The 16,021-nt window shown below is 27.0% G+C and overlaps 3 protein-coding genes across 8 annotated transcripts; 2 read left to right on the top strand and 1 right to left on the bottom strand.

Annotated features, from left to right (window-relative positions):
• Nucleotides 1–125: 125 nt before the first annotated feature.
• Nucleotides 126–4,643, top strand: LOC409231 (dipeptidase 1). 4 transcript variants are annotated; one of them, XM_016913947.2, is made up of 8 exons: nt 126–307; nt 545–671; nt 1,276–1,447; nt 1,520–1,957; nt 2,082–2,340; nt 3,614–3,698; nt 3,814–3,902; nt 4,121–4,491. In XM_016913947.2, exons 1-7 carry the CDS (start codon nt 224–226, stop codon nt 3,861–3,863), a joined length of 1,215 nt encoding a protein of 404 aa, XP_016769436.1. In that variant the 5' UTR covers nt 126–223; the 3' UTR covers nt 3,864–3,902; nt 4,121–4,491. The 4 variants fall into 4 exon arrangements, with proteins under 4 accessions (XP_016769436.1, XP_623768.1, XP_006567527.1 ...); XM_623765.6 differs by having other exon boundaries at nt 127–307; nt 3,827–3,902; nt 4,121–4,643; XM_006567464.3 differs by lacking the exon at nt 126–307 and having other exon boundaries at nt 543–671; nt 1,248–1,447; nt 3,827–3,902; nt 4,121–4,643.
• A 1,513-nt stretch (nt 4,644–6,156) lies between these two features.
• LOC411846 (neprilysin-4) lies at nt 6,157–13,454 on the top strand. 3 transcript variants are annotated; one of them, XM_006567466.3, is made up of 17 exons: nt 6,157–6,281; nt 7,394–7,445; nt 9,363–9,421; nt 9,490–9,671; nt 9,878–10,126; nt 10,274–10,479; nt 10,596–10,772; nt 10,842–10,940; nt 11,020–11,164; nt 11,279–11,493; nt 11,580–11,756; nt 11,825–11,987; nt 12,070–12,118; nt 12,195–12,262; nt 12,362–12,498; nt 12,634–12,798; nt 13,031–13,454. In XM_006567466.3, the coding sequence occupies exons 2-17, from the start codon at nt 7,434–7,436 to the stop codon at nt 13,205–13,207; spliced, it is 2,280 nt and encodes a 759-aa protein (XP_006567529.1). In that variant the 5' UTR covers nt 6,157–6,281; nt 7,394–7,433; the 3' UTR covers nt 13,208–13,454. The 3 variants fall into 3 exon arrangements, with proteins under 3 accessions (XP_006567529.1, XP_395313.3, XP_026298725.1); XM_395313.7 differs by lacking the exon at nt 6,157–6,281 and adding an exon at nt 6,420–6,759; XM_026442940.1 differs by lacking the exon at nt 6,157–6,281 and adding an exon at nt 6,865–6,954.
• On the bottom strand, nt 13,003–15,956 carry LOC411845 (p21-activated protein kinase-interacting protein 1-like). The gene is made up of 4 exons (XM_026442941.1): nt 15,770–15,956; nt 15,097–15,259; nt 14,274–15,018; nt 13,003–14,012 (listed from the first exon to the last, which is right to left on the bottom strand). Exons 1-4 carry the CDS (start codon nt 15,845–15,847, stop codon nt 13,472–13,474), a joined length of 1,527 nt encoding a protein of 508 aa, XP_026298726.1. The 5' UTR covers nt 15,848–15,956; the 3' UTR covers nt 13,003–13,471.
• Between the last annotated feature and the right edge of the window lie 65 nt (nt 15,957–16,021).

The following is a 16,021-nucleotide window of genomic DNA, read 5'->3' on the forward strand; positions in this document are numbered from 1 at the left end:
AATTATATAATTAATTAATTGTTTATGATTTATTGATATTTTTTAATATCTTGAATTATAAAAATTTGTCCGAATTCAAAATGTTTTTTTTTGTTCGAGTTGGATCGATATGAGAGCTGGCGCATGCGTTAATATTTTAGTGAATAAGTCTCTTCCTTTGCTATTAACAGTGCTAAGAATTTAGCGTGTAGAGAGAACAAATAATTACGAAAAGAAGATAAAAATGTTCGAGCTATACGGTATGAACAAAGATGGTATGGTTTATCGTTCTCCACCGCCAAGAAGAAAAGAAGTGGACATATTAGAGGTAATTCGAAAAAATTGATTGATCTAATTATTTGTTTGATAAGCATTGTTGTATTTATCAATGCTCATTTTCCTACTTAAAGATATTCTTGTATACAAGACTTTATAATATGTATAATAAATAATGATAATATTAAATTTTATTAGAAGACTTAATTCGTAATACTATATAAAATATTTAAACAAAATTAACAAATATTTTGATTATTCACTTTGATTGAAACTATTATATTTGCAGACTTGTTTGCAATTACCATCTCCTGAACTAATGAGAAAATTACCAAACGGTGATGCAATACATCATGCAAAGGATTCAGGTGTTTCAACTTCTTTTGATAAAAATAAAGATCCACCAAGAGAAAGTGGTAAGTTTTTATACGTGAAAATAATTATAATTTAAAAATATAAAGTATCATTTTTATGCATATAATTATTTATCGTTAGAACAGAAATATGATTTTACGGATGAAATGAAATAGGTTAGAAAAATTAAAACAGATTATATCCTTTATAATATTATATATTAAAATAATATTATATATTATAAAGAATATTATCATTAGTTCATCATTTTCTTTCTTGTTCTTTTTTTCATTCTTTTCTCATTTTATATATATGTAAGTTTGTTCATTGCTGTGGAACTGCCAACATAATTTTTCTAACGATAAAAGATAGATATAAAAAAATTGTTAATCATCATTAACAACTTTGCTCGATTGAAGATTTCACTTTGGAATTCGATATTTATTTTTTTTACATATGAATTAATTACCAATTTTCGATTCCAATAATCAATATTGAAATGTGTTATGAAGTTTATCAACTTCTAATTGAAATCGATGAAAAAGAAGAAAAATTGTCGCGGAATAAAAAGAATTTATAATCGTTTTATTGTTATTTCTACGTCTGCATTCATCGATGACTAAATAACGACGTAAAAGGAAGGTGTGTGGATGCTATGATACGCAGGACGGAGCGTGTTGAGGAAATGGATAGTGATGATTGGTTTCTTTTTCCTTGGATGTGCTCTGGTCGCCGGTGTTGGATTACCTTTAGCTTTGGAACTACGTAGCTCGCACTTGTTGGAAGCTAGACTTCAAGTTGTCCGACGAATGCTCTCTGAAATACCTTTGATCGATGGGTACGAAATTATCTTGTAAAAAAAAAAATTGATTTCAAACTCTATAATTTGTAAATATCATGAATGTTTCAGACACAATGATTTTGCATGGAATCTTCGAAAACATCGAGGAAGTACAAAGTTGAAAGATTTTCCTTTCGATGAAAATTTATCGCAAAATGTAAGTTGGGGATCTCAATGGCAGACTGATCTGGTACGGTTACGACAAGGTATTGTAGGTGGGCAATTCTGGTCCGTGTATGTACCGTGCGAAGCACAATTTCTCGATGCAGTGCAACTTACTCTGGAACAGATAGACGTGATACGTAGGCTCACTTCGAGATATTCGAAGAAAATAAGGATGGTAACGAGTAGTAAGGAACTCGAGAAAGCGCATAAAGATGGCGTGATCGGGAGTTTAGTAGGAATTGAAGGAGGCCACAGCATTGGGACATCTATGGCTGTGTTAAGAAGTTTTCATCGACTAGGAGCACGATATATGACTTTGACACATAAATGTAATACTCCATGGTAAGATTATGTAGGAATATAGAAGAACAAAAAAAGTATAAAAAAAATGATGGACATACATAGATAGGTAAATATATATAAATATGACAGTAGATAAACCACCAATCGTTGCTATCATCCGCAGGGCGGATTCTTGTTCGGTAGAAGATCCGAATTCGGATGCACGATTGGATTTTCACAGCGACGGATTGTCGATATTTGGTAAAGCAGTGGTAAAAGAATTGAATCGATTAGGAATGCTCGTGGATTTGTCTCATGTTTCGATAAGGACCATGAGGGATGCGTTGGCAATGAGTAAGGCGCCTGTAATATTTTCTCATAGCGCTGCCAGAGCTCTCTGTAATTCATCTAGCAATGTTCCAGATGATATACTTCGTAATTTGGTAAGAAAAGAAAGTTGAATAAGATTATTTTTTTTTCGACGTCTCAATTTTTTTATTTTTCATCTTTGTTTTACATATTTTATACATATAGATAATTTGATTATAATGAAGTCATAAAATTAATTTTATAAAAAATTTTTTGCTAGAATAGATCAATTTAAGATATTTAAAAGATATAAAGAATTCGATCATCTTTCAGTATCGTATGTAAATTTTATATAAATTCATATAATTTACGAAAAATTAAAATTCCTTTAAATATTTAAAATATTATATAATAAAATTTATATTATTTAAGATTCATTCATATTGCTCGTGTAATCATCAGGTATGAAAGAATAGATTGTATGAAACACAAGAAATATGCGAAACGATATTCTTTTGTTCATATTCTCTTTGTTTTTTATGCAATAAGTTTTAGAAACTTCAAATTATACCATTTTTTCGATTAATAATTTTTTAATAAATAAATAAATTTTTTAATAAATAGTTTAATACTTTCTTATAAGAAATAACGAATAAATTGTATCGATTGCATTAAAAATTGTATAATTCCAATTACAAAAATGAAGATCATGTCCTCTGTGTCACGTTCTCTACAGAAAAATTATTAATATATAGTAATATATATCTTTATAGATAAATAAATACTCTGTAAAATAAATATCATTAAAATGACATTTAAACTAGATTAAATTTAAATTGTAATTAATTAATTATTTTTTCATTACATGGAATTTTTAATTATTTTGTACAAAATAAAATATATAAAGCCCTGAGAGCTAACACATGAATTATATCACCAATATGGTATCAATCAATCAATGGCCGTTGTTGAATGCAATAATTTATAACCTCGTTATTTCAACTAAATCTTCTTCTATCCATATTTTATATATATCTTTTTGCAATAATAATATTATTTATTATCTAAAATCAATATAAATAATTTATATATCAGAATATTTAAAAATTAAATTATTATATTATAAAATTATATATTATAAAATTAAATTATTAATTATTTAATTAAAAATTAAAAATTAAATTATTTGTATATATAAAATTATATTAAAATTATATTAAAATTTATGTTTTTCATTATGAATACTAAATATAGAAAAATATCTTGATTAATTTAAGTTTTTATTTGCTAAAATTACTAATACTTGGTCCACATGACCAAAGTACATTGATTAGTATGTCAAACAATACCTCGTAGATAGGCAAGAACGAGAATGCTGGTATGACCGTGTCTTATCTTTTGTTTTAGTCGGTGAATGGTGGTTTGGTTATGGTAAGCTTTGACAGTGCACATTTAAGCTGTGGAGATAAAGCTTCTATGTATGATGTAATAGGTATGTATATATTAAAATATCGTTAAAAAATAAAATTTTCATTTTGATCAATGCCAAATAATTGTTTTTTATATATTGCATAAAAAAATAAAAAAAAAAAGAAAAAAATATATAGTTGTTCTTTATAGCTCATATCAATCATATAAGGCGAATAGCTGGTGTTAATCATGTAGGTCTTGGAGCTGGTTATGATGGAATATCAAGGTAAATATGAATGGATAATAATCTATTTAATTTAATAATCTATTTCTTAAACTTTTTAAAGATGCGATCTTTTATAATAATTTTATAAATTTTTTATTAGAACATAAGAATATTTTTAATAGAGTAAAAAAAAAAATGTTTTCCTTTTTTTATGTTATGATTCTTTGTGAATTACGTTATTTTTAAGTAAAAATAAAATGAATGCGGTATGTTTTCAGTCCGCCAGTCGAACTTCCAGACGTTTCTGGTTATCCTTTGTTATTGGCCGAACTGACGAGAGATCGAAGATGGTCGGCTTTGGATATTAAGAAATTGGTGGGTGGAAATTTATTGAGAGTATTGAAAGAAGTGGAGAATCACGCTGTAACCATGTCGCATCAATCTCCAGCAGAGGAATTGATTCCTCAGGAGTTGATAGAAGATACCGCCTATTGCAGATACCATGATGCTTAGAAACAGTTCGACATCAATATTTCGATAATGGATAATTTTCGGAATGTCGAATCATCTATTTCTTATTGTTTCCTCTCTTTGTACCTGAATTATTATGTTTTACATTTTCTAATAAAGTAGTCACGGATCATCCGAATAATTGTTTTTTCTATCGTTTACATTTTAATAATTCGCATATAACCTCTTATAAACGTTTCATGTTCACCATCCACGTGTAATGTAATATCTTTATCGAGACGAATGTATTTAATTTCACATCCTTTGCGCCACAGTTAACGAGTCACCTAACTGTGCAGCAAGAAATAAAAAATATAATTAACTGTAATCGTTTCGTTCATAATCAAAATGTCTATGCACGATAAAATGAACATCGAAATAATGTTCGTATAAATATATACATATATATTTATATATTGAAATACATATTTTCATCTATAGTATTACATAATTACATATTTATATATTTATATTAATATGAATAAAGTGTATTCATATTATAATATAGTAAATTATTATGTATAATGAATATTATATATTTATATTCATATACAAGATATTCTAAAAATATGGGAATATTTATATATTTAACTAAATATTCCTGAAATAATTCATTTTCAAAAACTTTCATTATCGTTTTGTTAATAAATTGTTAATAAACTGACCAATCACAGAGAATGTAAACTAATCAAGTTACGATAGGTTACAATAGCATTGGATATCTGTTGCTGTTCGAATATGAACGAGCAACATGAAAGAAATATGACTTATTTTTTAATAAAAAAATATTTATTATATTTAACAAATTTTCTTTGATATATATATAGTTTGGACTTAATCGATCTATATGTCGATCTATATCTATTTGAATTTACTATTTTTAATAATTATTAATAACTTGTTATTAACAAAATCACAAAGCCAAAATTTTTGCAGAAAAAAATTACATCAGAAATTTAATCGATATTCTCACATTTTTAAGATACTTTGTATATTTTTTATATGTCATCATAATATCGATTCATTCGATATAGAACGATATATTACGCAGTTATATTACGCAATTATAAATTTACAAGTAATAAAGATAAGTATAATATTTTGTTAATTTTTTTTATATTCAAAAAACTTATATAATAATTAAATAAGAAAAAAATATTATGAAAAGAAAATGTGTAGTAAAAAGAAATCGAAAGATATATAATAATACCAAATAATAATATGTGACTAACGAAGAAATTAGTAAGTGATAAAATTATCGAAAAAGACAAGATAAATCACGATTAGATTTTTAGAAGAAGAGAAATGCTATAGAAATTAAAAAAACAAAGAAAAAAGTAATGATAGAAAAAGAAATAGCATGATAAAGAAAAAAAATTTTCAGATTGTTTTACACAATTATCGATTACAAATTATCGATTATCGATTAACGATTACCAACTATCAAATAGCAGCTACTTTTCGATTAATAAGTCAGTTCCGTTGGTTATAAGATACGTATCTAAATTCGAGAATATAGTTATACTTACAAATAACATGTTGTTATTGTATCATTCATGTTATCATCAATTATACATTAATTACAGAAATGTAGATGTTCATGAGAAATTTTAGCACAATCAAAGATCTAAAATGTGGAAATATTAATTGAAGGACAATCTTTAATTATTCAAGCATAGTTAACTTGTTCGTGTTTTCCCAAAAACACTGTCACGCGATCTATTCGATAATCGATTAATTATAAGTGTAACGTCTCATTCGATCAACTAGCACAAGAGGGCAGTACGGCATGTCTGGAAGAAAGCCCGCGTTGAAATGATCGAGAATTGACTGTTCATTTGAAGCAAAGAGAGAATAAGAGAAAATCTGTTCTTGGATGATTTCGTGGCGCGAAGTGGTAGGGGATTCGAAGATTATACTCGTTGGTTTGTAAGTCGAAAGAACAGTTTGGTTTACGATCGCTTTCGAGTTGTATTATTTTTTCTCCGAGTTTCAAAATGTTCGAATACTAAGTACAAATCGCAATCGTTTTATATATATATATATATATATATATATATATATATATATATATATATCGAATCGAGAATTGAAGCGAAAAGAAAAAAGAAGGAAAAAACGAGTGCGGTATTAGCGATCATACGATCTAATGGCTGTGACGAATTGATTTGACAATATAAAAGGCTATTTTATTTTGCGAACATACTTATTAATTTTTTTTTGTTTATTTTTCTTCTGATTATTTTTCATTCATTCGTTTTCTCTTTCAATCTCGATTTTGCACAATTAATTATGAATTAATGAAGATATATGAGAGTAAAGAGAAGACATATGAAAACAATTATCGATACGAAATTAATATTAATATTTTTCTAAATCTAACTTTTTAAGAATACGAAAAACACAGGTGAGTGTGATGAATCGATTATTTGACGATAATTATAAATAATAAAAAAACATATATGGTATATTTTGATATTGTGTCATTTAATCATTTAATTATTTTAATCAACCAAGACAAATTTTATTTTAAAAAATGATGTCGCATCACGGTACGAACGAAAGGAAGTAACCATTGGCAATGAACTCAGAACTTTAGAACGTGAGCACGTGTTTCTTTGTAAACATCTACTCGGCCATTCCCTTCCCTTTTTGCTTTACGTTCGATGAACCGTAATCCTTCCGAAAGAGAGGGTTCTAAATAAAAATAGCTATGGTTAATTTCGAATCAAACAGATATACTTGTCATGTTGTGAAACATTCGCAAATTTTTCTATGTTTATCTCCTTCTATTTCCTTCCTTCTTGACGTAACTACAAATATCGAAAGATTTAAATTTTTGAAACTACACATTTTTTATTAATAATTAGTTTCGAAAATATATTAAGAAAAATGTTTTTTAAAAAAACAGAATATTATGAAAAGTATCAATCGTATAATTTCAATTGTTATAATTTGTAAAAATATATGTAAATAAGTGTATTTTTATCGTATAAAATATCTCTAAAATGCAAGACGACTTTGATTGTTTTTTGTTTCAGACGAAATCAATCGGCTAAAAAAAGACAAGGGGAATGAAAAATGAGATACAAGGTGAGATAACAACCTTGACGAATTTCAAATATTTTTTTTCATTCGAATATACATGTGTATTTGCATGTGTAGTTGCATATATATACACACACACACATGCATATAATATACAACACATCAAATAATCGAACTTGTGATTGTAATATTGTTTTGTTTTTTTTTTTTAGAAGAGACAATAGCTGTTGTTCCTACTTTTTATTCTTCTTACTTTTTTCTCTTGTTTGATCGTTCATTGTCATACATAAAATATACAAGACAAAAGCTGCAGCATCGCATGCGCCTTGAATAAATCGCAGCATCGGGCATCACCGTCATATGTTCTCTATCTACATGTTTACGATTAATAATTTTTTCTTAATTATAATAATCAAATTCATTTTTTTAACTCGAGGAAAAATTCGCCGAAGAATATGGGAAATCTAATCATGATAATTAGTACAGATTTGTTTTAATATCGTTATATAACTTGATTTATGTACGTACAATGTATTTTATAATTGCATAATTCTTGAAGATACGTGCATAAAAACACATATAATAAAGATCCAATATTAGAGACTTGACCGTTTCTTGGAAGCAAGAAGAGAGATTCAATGTTAATTTGTTTATGATTATTTTCCGTTTGATTTTGATTGCATTACATAGCAAATTATTTCGTAGAAAAACAAATTACAAATAAATAAATAAATTCAAAACACTTCCTGTGAAAAAAGTTAGAATATTTCTAATATAAATATATAATAAATTTACATGATAAATTTTACTCTCGAATATCATCATATTTGTTCCACTTAATTTTTCGTTTACGTTAAAGCATATTCAGATTATCCATCTAAGCGTTCTTTCTATTTGTAGCGTACGGGAGTGAAAAAAGAACACAATGTTCAAACTGTCTGCTACATAGTCTGTGCTACAGTCTTGTTACATCTTTTAAGATTGCTCGCTTCCACATCTTCCCACACTTAATTTACAATTTCTGAATGATATAAAATGATATAAAATCGAGATGTTTTTCTCTAAACCCTTTGTATCTCTACAACCATTGTTGATTATTTTTTTTTTTTTTTGTTTCAATCATTGGATCTCCCAATATAGGACAATATTTTTTTCTTTTTTTTTCATTTCTTTTTTGCAAAGCAAGATAATTTTACAATATTAAATTTTACTTCTTTATGATGCAACCATATAATATCGAATTACAATTAGAGTGTGAAGAATATTTCTGATAGCATAGTTCTTATGTGATACATCAACAAATTGGATAGAGAAGTTATCATACATATACACGAATATATATTATTATGCTATCACCAACTATTTCATATTGTGACATGTTTTTTTTTTTTTTTTTTTATTTAAAGAATGTATTATCTTCTATTAATTTATTCCAGAGATTTCTAAGCTATTATAATATCTGGAACATTTGTTCAAAGATGTAGCATATTTGTAAATTATCAATTAACAATACTATAACTGATGATTATGCAAATTTTTAACCGGTAATTAAAAATATTTCTTCATTTCTCGTTTTACAATGTTTGTCGATGGTACGAACATTTGTCTCCTAAAAAATTATAAAAAATTAGCTAAAAGATTTACCAATGGTATCAGCAATATCTATATATAATTATTCCATGTCCTTCTTTAATCTATAAATGGAAAAAGAAGCAAAGGTTGGGATCTAGATTAAAGGCAGGGGAAATAATGGTAAAGTAATTTCAACAATTCTAGGCCAAGGTGAGAGTACATCAATCTTTAGCATCATCGAAATAGGAAATATCTATTTTGCTGCTTTTTTAGATTGCAACTTATATATAAAGGAAAAAATATCCGCAATGTTGTTGCGTTTAATAATCAAATAATCTCCCTTTTACTAGATAAAATCATTATTATTTTTTTTTATTTTTTTTTTTACAGGTAAACGATCCGGAAGTGAATAATGAAAGATACACGGCAAACGACTCTATACTTTCGTGGTAATTATCAGTTTATGCCTTTGGAAATAAATTTGCATTATAAAATATCGATGGCTTTGCATTAACAGGCAATACGAGGCAAAGGGTAAGAGGAAATTAATTAAGAATGGAAGGAAATTGGCTATAATCATTGGTGTATTAACTGTAATCGTGGTTGGATTGCTCGTGACGTTAGCCTTGCAAATATCTATTTTTCATAAAGAGAAGAAATACAATGAGATGTGCCAGACGGAGGAATGCGTGAGGACAGGTACCGTGAAATCAAGGTTTTCCTTCCTTTTCCCCCCCCCATCTTAGGTTAACCTTGTAATGTAATCGAAACACAAAGAAATATTATCATTTCAATTGGAATTATCCTTACATAAGGATATAATTTATAGTCATATTAATCATCTTACGTTTATTCACAATAATAATCGGATTTAATATGAATGTAAGATTTATTGGTCGTTCCAGCCGCCAGAATAATAGATGCTATGAACAGATCGATAGATCCTTGCCAAGATTTCTACAAATTTGCTTGCAGCGGTTGGGTTTCAAAAAATCCTATACCGCAGAGTCAAACGTCTTGGGATCAATTGAGCTTTCTCAAGGAACGATTATTGGAAAATCTGAGAATTTTGCTCGAGGAAACAGGCGATGAACACAACAATTTGAGACCGGTTAAATTGGCTAGAGATTTGTACAAAACTTGTATGAACACAAGTAAGGAAAAACCGATCGATTATTAATTTTAATAAATAAATAATAAAGAGAAAAAAAAAGAAAGAAAAATATGCTGGTAATTACAAAACGAGGAAACTCGTACAAATAATAATGAATTTAAGTATGTATAATACGAGTTATTTTTAGCAAGCGTCGAAGCTATGGGATTGAAACCTATCTATGAAACGTTAGACAGGCTCGGATTACCAAGAGATCCGCTTTTTAAAAATGAAACGTTGCCCTTGGACGTTTCATATATTGTCGGTAGAGCGCAACGAGTTTTAGGACTGAATCTCTTTATCAAATTGTACATTAGTGAAGATATACAAGACACGACAAAAAACAAGATAATGGTAAGCTTACAGGAGCAATGATTCTTTTCTATGTAATCATGTTAGATTATTAGACACTGCTTTAATTCCAATCTCGATTCCAAATATTATCTTTCAACTGACCTAGATAATTTTAGATAGAGCAAGTGTCGCCAGGATTCAGCGAACATTATCTTGTTGATCCGTTGCGCTTTAGGTCGGAGTTAATGGAATATAAAAATTATATAAAAAATATGGTCGAATTGGCAGACGTAGGGAATGAAAGTATCGAATTTGCCAATGAAATTTTAAATTTCACCACAAATATCGCGCACGTGAGTATTTTACTTTTAATAATAATTTAAGCAAATAAATATTCTTACAAATTGTACGTATTTGTTTAGATCATGGCAACGCCGGAAGAGAGGAGAAGCGTAAATCATCTTATTTACGATTTCAGTATCGACGAGCTGCAACAGTGGACAGATTTGCACGTGCAACAGGTTAAATTACGAAGAGCAATATATTAGGGAAAAATTATTAGATAAATTGTTAAATTTTTTTTTAATTGATTTATTTCAGTGGAATTGGACTAAATATTTGGAAGCAGTTTTTGATAATACAAACGTGACAATAGATATTAAAATGGATCGTGTAATTGTAATGGATCTGAAATATCTGCAGGAATTACCTAAACTATTAGCAGTCACTCCATTCGCTACAATAGGTATACATATATATCGGTTATTTTATTGTAAAATCTTAGATGACTGTATTTTGAGTCATATCAATTCATTGTATTAATGATATTATCGATTAAATAATAGTTAAAATATTTCAGTGAGATACATATGGTGGATTACCTACGCAGGAATTTCTCCATTGACGTTACAACGATTCCGTGATCTCGGTTTTCAATTTTCGCAAAAAGTTTTCGGTTTAAAGGAGGGAACATCGAGATGGAAAGTCTGTACTTTAAGTGCAAACGCAAACTTTGGCATGGCTCTCAGTTACATTTACGCGCAAAAATATTTCGACGATCGATCTCGACAAAAGGTTTAGTGTGATACGATTTCTTTTATTTTTGATATATATACAAGTGATAGAGGGAAATAGAAATAGAAAAGATAACAGATTTACAGGCTCTGGAAATGTTGCTCGATATTAAGGCAGCATTTGATGAGATGGTGACCGAATTAGATTGGATGGACGCTGATACGAAAATTCAAGCTCATAGAAAGTTGCATGCGATTAGACCGTTTGTAGGAATTCCGGATTGGATTACTAATTCGGAAAAATTAAATAAATTTTACGAAGAGGTAAGTACTTACTCGCGTCTCAATTAAATTAAAACTTGAGAAGATTGAAGAATGAATCTCTGTTCCAGATGAATGTTATACCTGGACGATTATTTGATACATTTTTGATACTAACTGATGTTGCAATTAAGAAAAGTTTAAATAATTTGCGTAAAAAACCAAACAAAAATCGATGGATATCGACCGGTACGACAGTAAATGCGTTTTACAGTGCAATATTAAATTCAGTTAGTAAGTATTAAATAATACTTTTTTTAATAATATCATTTTGTATTTCTATGATAATCTATTACTTTGCTTTTTTAATTTACAGCTTTTCCAGCTGGTATTCTGCATCCTCCTTTCTATGGAAATGGTTTAGAGTATGTATCAATATGCAATTGGTTCTCAATTAAATTTTGAATACATAATTAAAATTTAACAAAATATGTTTTATAGGTCTATCAACTATGGTGCCATGGGTGCAATCATGGGTCATGAATTAACTCATGGATTTGATGATCAAGGTAATGTATTGAAAATTGATTTATATATCAATTGTAAACGATTAAATAAGTCTTAGAAAAACAAAATTTATAAAAAAAAAATAAAATTATGCACAATAGGTCGTAGATATGATGAGAATGGAAATATTAAACAGTGGTGGAGTAATCAGACGTTACGACATTATCATGAAAAAGTTCAATGTATAATCAAGCAATATAGTAACTATCATTTGCCAGAATTAGGTCATAATTTCACAGTGAGTATCACTGTCCTTTTGAGAAATAAAAAGAAATAAATATATATCAAATATATTTATATCAAAAATGAATAGTACATTTATTTTTTCTTATGCATATATTTTTTATTCGATGAAATATTTAATGTTTTTTAGGTAAATGGTATTAATACACAAGGAGAGAATATAGCAGATAACGGCGGTATACGAGAAGCTTACAGAGCATATCAACGATTTCAAAAAAGAAATACCGATCAACTAGTTTTACCCGGTCTTGCTAATTATAATCAAGAACAATTATTTTTTATAGGTTTCGCGCAAGTAAGTATATTTATAAATAATAACAATTTTTTTTTAAATATTTTGTCATTTATTAAAAGTATTATTCGTGAATTTAAAATACTATCTTCATATACACAATAATTTTTCAGAATGATTAAATTTGATATTTTTCATAAATACATATATTTATGACATAGTACATATAATATGCTATATATATGATGATCAAGGTACAATGAGAAATATTCATAGATATGTATTTGTTTCATAGGTTTGGTGTGGGAATTACACAAATGGGGCATTAAAATCTAAATTGATACAAGGAGTTCATGCGCCAAATCATTTCAGAGTTATAGGAACTTTATCAAATAATGCGGAATTCGCAAAAGCATGGAATTGTCCGAATGGAAGTCCCATGAATCCATCTCGAAAATGTATTCTGTGGTAATTAATCTATATGGAGTATATAATCAAACATTATTTAAAACTTGTTGTTTCTTCAACATTATTCACTAGTCTTGCGTATTATATAATATTTATAATAAAAATACGCAAACAATAAAAGTTAAATATTGACTGATTTATAAAAAATAATATTTAATTTAAATGAATTAGTATTTTAGATATTTTCTATAATAAAATTTATTTTCTGTAAATATCGTACAGAATGCAAATATAATATCTTTAAATTGAAACAGCATAATTCATTATTTCATTGTTTTTTTTTTCTTTTCTTTAAATTCGTTCCGTTATCTTTTATAATTATTTCCTTTTTCCTTTTTTTCACAGGAACTTCATCATTTTCTTTTGATTTTATCGATTTTTTTTTTGATTGATTGAATGTTATATTATCCCGTTTCAAAATTTTTTCAGTCAATTCACAATTTGTTTTTTTAGAAGTTACATTATTATTTTCTTCTAAAGATATAAGGCGTTTCTTTTTTTTCTTACTTGAAAAAGTTTCTTTCTTTTTATTTTTATCATCAATGTAATTGCAATTATCATTATTATTCGACAATTTACTTTTTTTTTTCGGTGTAAACTCAAATATTACATCATTTTCTGCCTTTTTTTTCTTTATAATCGATTTGTTCTTCTTTCTATTTGGAATATTTGGATTTTGTACTTCTTCTATACTTCTTTTCTTTTTTAATTTTTTTTTCAATAATTGAGAAGCATTATTATTATTATTATTATTTGTAATTGTTTCATCCAAATCACTTTCGTTCTCAATAATAACTTCCTGCCGAAACCTAAATATAAAAATATATATGTATATGAGTATATTTGTAATAAAGATATGTTTGAAATATTAAAATAATCCAAATTTATGGCTATTTATTTTATTTTAATAGAATATTACATATTTAAATTCTTCTTTAATCAATTAAAATAGTTCTAAAAAATATAATTGACACAATACTATGAAAAAAGTATCTATTTAAAAAATATAAATGATAAATAAAGCAGAATCATTATAACTTAAAAAAAAAAAATAATAAAATACTACTTACGAAAATTTCTCTTTTTTCTGTATTTTTTGTTCCTCTTTTGATAATTTATTATCAAACACAAGATTCTCATATAACATTGCAAGAGATAAACAAGTAATTCGAGCACCACAATTAACCTTTTTTATCATATTTAATTTGTGTTTGCTATATTTCCATAGTTTAATTTCTCCAGAACTGCAAGCTGTAACTAATAAATCCTTCTTGAAAGCCATACATTTCACTCTTATATCATGTGCAATCGCTTCTACAGTTTGCACGGATTTTTCAAGATCGTAAAATTTAATTTGACCATTTTCCAAGCCAACAGCAATTAAATCATCTTGTAAAAATTCTACACAAACAATTTTTGAATCAAATTCAATTTCAGTATCGATTCCTGCTAATTCTACAGAATATACATCTATTTTTTGGTTCACAGCCATTAAATATTTTTCGCCATTAGGACTCCATTTAAGAACATTTACATTTTTTGCATCTAATTTCAATCTTGGTACTAAATTTATAGCATATGCTTGTCTTCCTTTAACTAGATTCCAAGTACGAAGAATACCATCTGCTCCAGTAGACAATGCTATTTTTCCTGTTGGATGAATAGCTAAAGTATTAACTGCTAAACCTTTATGTGGTTTTTGCCAATGTTTTTCCAATTGCCAATTTCCACATCGGACTGCAGCTATAGTTCCATCATTACTACATGAAAATAAATGAGATGCTTCAGGTGTAAATGCGATGCAATTGATGGTATCTGCATAAACATATAAGTAATATTTATATAAAATTAATACATATTGAGCAGAAAATAATTATATAAGATTATACTTACCATTATGATGTATTAATCTACCTGATTCTACTCTGTGACGCAAATCATATAAATAAACAGAATCATCTGCTCCACCAGAAGCTAAATAATATTTATTACTCGCAACACTACGTATACTACTGCTATGACTATGAGTTGCGAAAGTCTTTTCCATTTTATATTCCTGAAAAATTATCAAACTTTTTAATAAAATATGAAATTATAAAAATATAAAAAAAATATAAAAGTTATATCAGTTATATTGTATTTTAATTGAAAAATATAATAATTTAATGTCTTTGCTTAATTAATTTTGATGTAAAATCACACAAATGTACAAAAAATATCTTATTTTATTAAGAACAATTTATTTGAACAAAATATAATTATGTAGATAAAAAAAATATAAAAAATATACACAATTATAAAAAAATATACAAATATAAACAATTGAATAATTAGAATTAACTTAAATTCAATCATTAAGTTTATAAAATATTCATTATAAATAAATTGAGATTTTTCTAATATATAATATATGATAAATAATTGTTATCGACTAATTTTATAATATATATACTTATAAAAAATATTGGTATACATCTGTCAGATTAAATAATTCATTTTAAAAGTGTGTTTAAATATTGAATATAACCTATAATTAAATAATAAAGACAAACATATTCATACTTACATTAACGATATTATTTACTTTGTAACCGAGCAAATATTGCTCGTATGTTCCTACAATTACTTCAAATAAATCTGGCATGATTGAAGTATTTACTATATATAAGTTATATTATTATAATTATAAAATCATATCTTTTGCACGTGCGTCTAAACTTACAATGACAATTATTATGACTACCGTTACCGGTATTACCGGCATTCATGATTTATGATGTTTCTAGATATCCAACCATATTGTAGTTTGTGAAGTTCA

Source organism: Apis mellifera, linkage group LG9 (genome assembly GCF_003254395.2).
Source record: "Apis mellifera strain DH4 linkage group LG9, Amel_HAv3.1, whole genome shotgun sequence".
In the NCBI taxonomy this organism is placed as follows: Eukaryota; Metazoa; Arthropoda; class Insecta; order Hymenoptera; family Apidae; genus Apis; species Apis mellifera.

Coding starts and splice junctions, on each gene's coding strand:
- LOC409231 (XM_623765.6), top strand. CDS start 224: ATGTTCGAGCTATACGGTATGAACAAAGATGGTATGGTTTATCGTTCT. Junction 672..1,275: donor AGATCCACCAAGAGAAAGTG/GTAAGTTTTTAT, acceptor TATGATACGCAG/GACGGAGCGTGTTGAGGAAA. Junction 1,958..2,081: donor CATAAATGTAATACTCCATG/GTAAGATTATGT, acceptor TATCATCCGCAG/GGCGGATTCTTGTTCGGTAG.
- LOC411846 (XM_006567466.3), top strand. Junction 11,988..12,069: donor TGCAATATTAAATTCAGTTA/GTAAGTATTAAA, acceptor TTTAATTTACAG/CTTTTCCAGCTGGTATTCTG. Junction 12,263..12,361: donor TCATGGATTTGATGATCAAG/GTAATGTATTGA, acceptor TATGCACAATAG/GTCGTAGATATGATGAGAAT.
- LOC411845 (XM_026442941.1), bottom strand. CDS start 15,847: ATGCCAGATTTATTTGAAGTAATTGTAGGAACATACGAGCAATATTTG. Junction 15,019..15,096: donor TAGATTAATACATCATAATG/GTAAGTATAATC, acceptor ATGTTTATGCAG/ATACCATCAATTGCATCGCA. Junction 14,013..14,273: donor CAGAAAAAAGAGAAATTTTC/GTAAGTAGTATT, acceptor TTTTATATTTAG/GTTTCGGCAGGAAGTTATTA.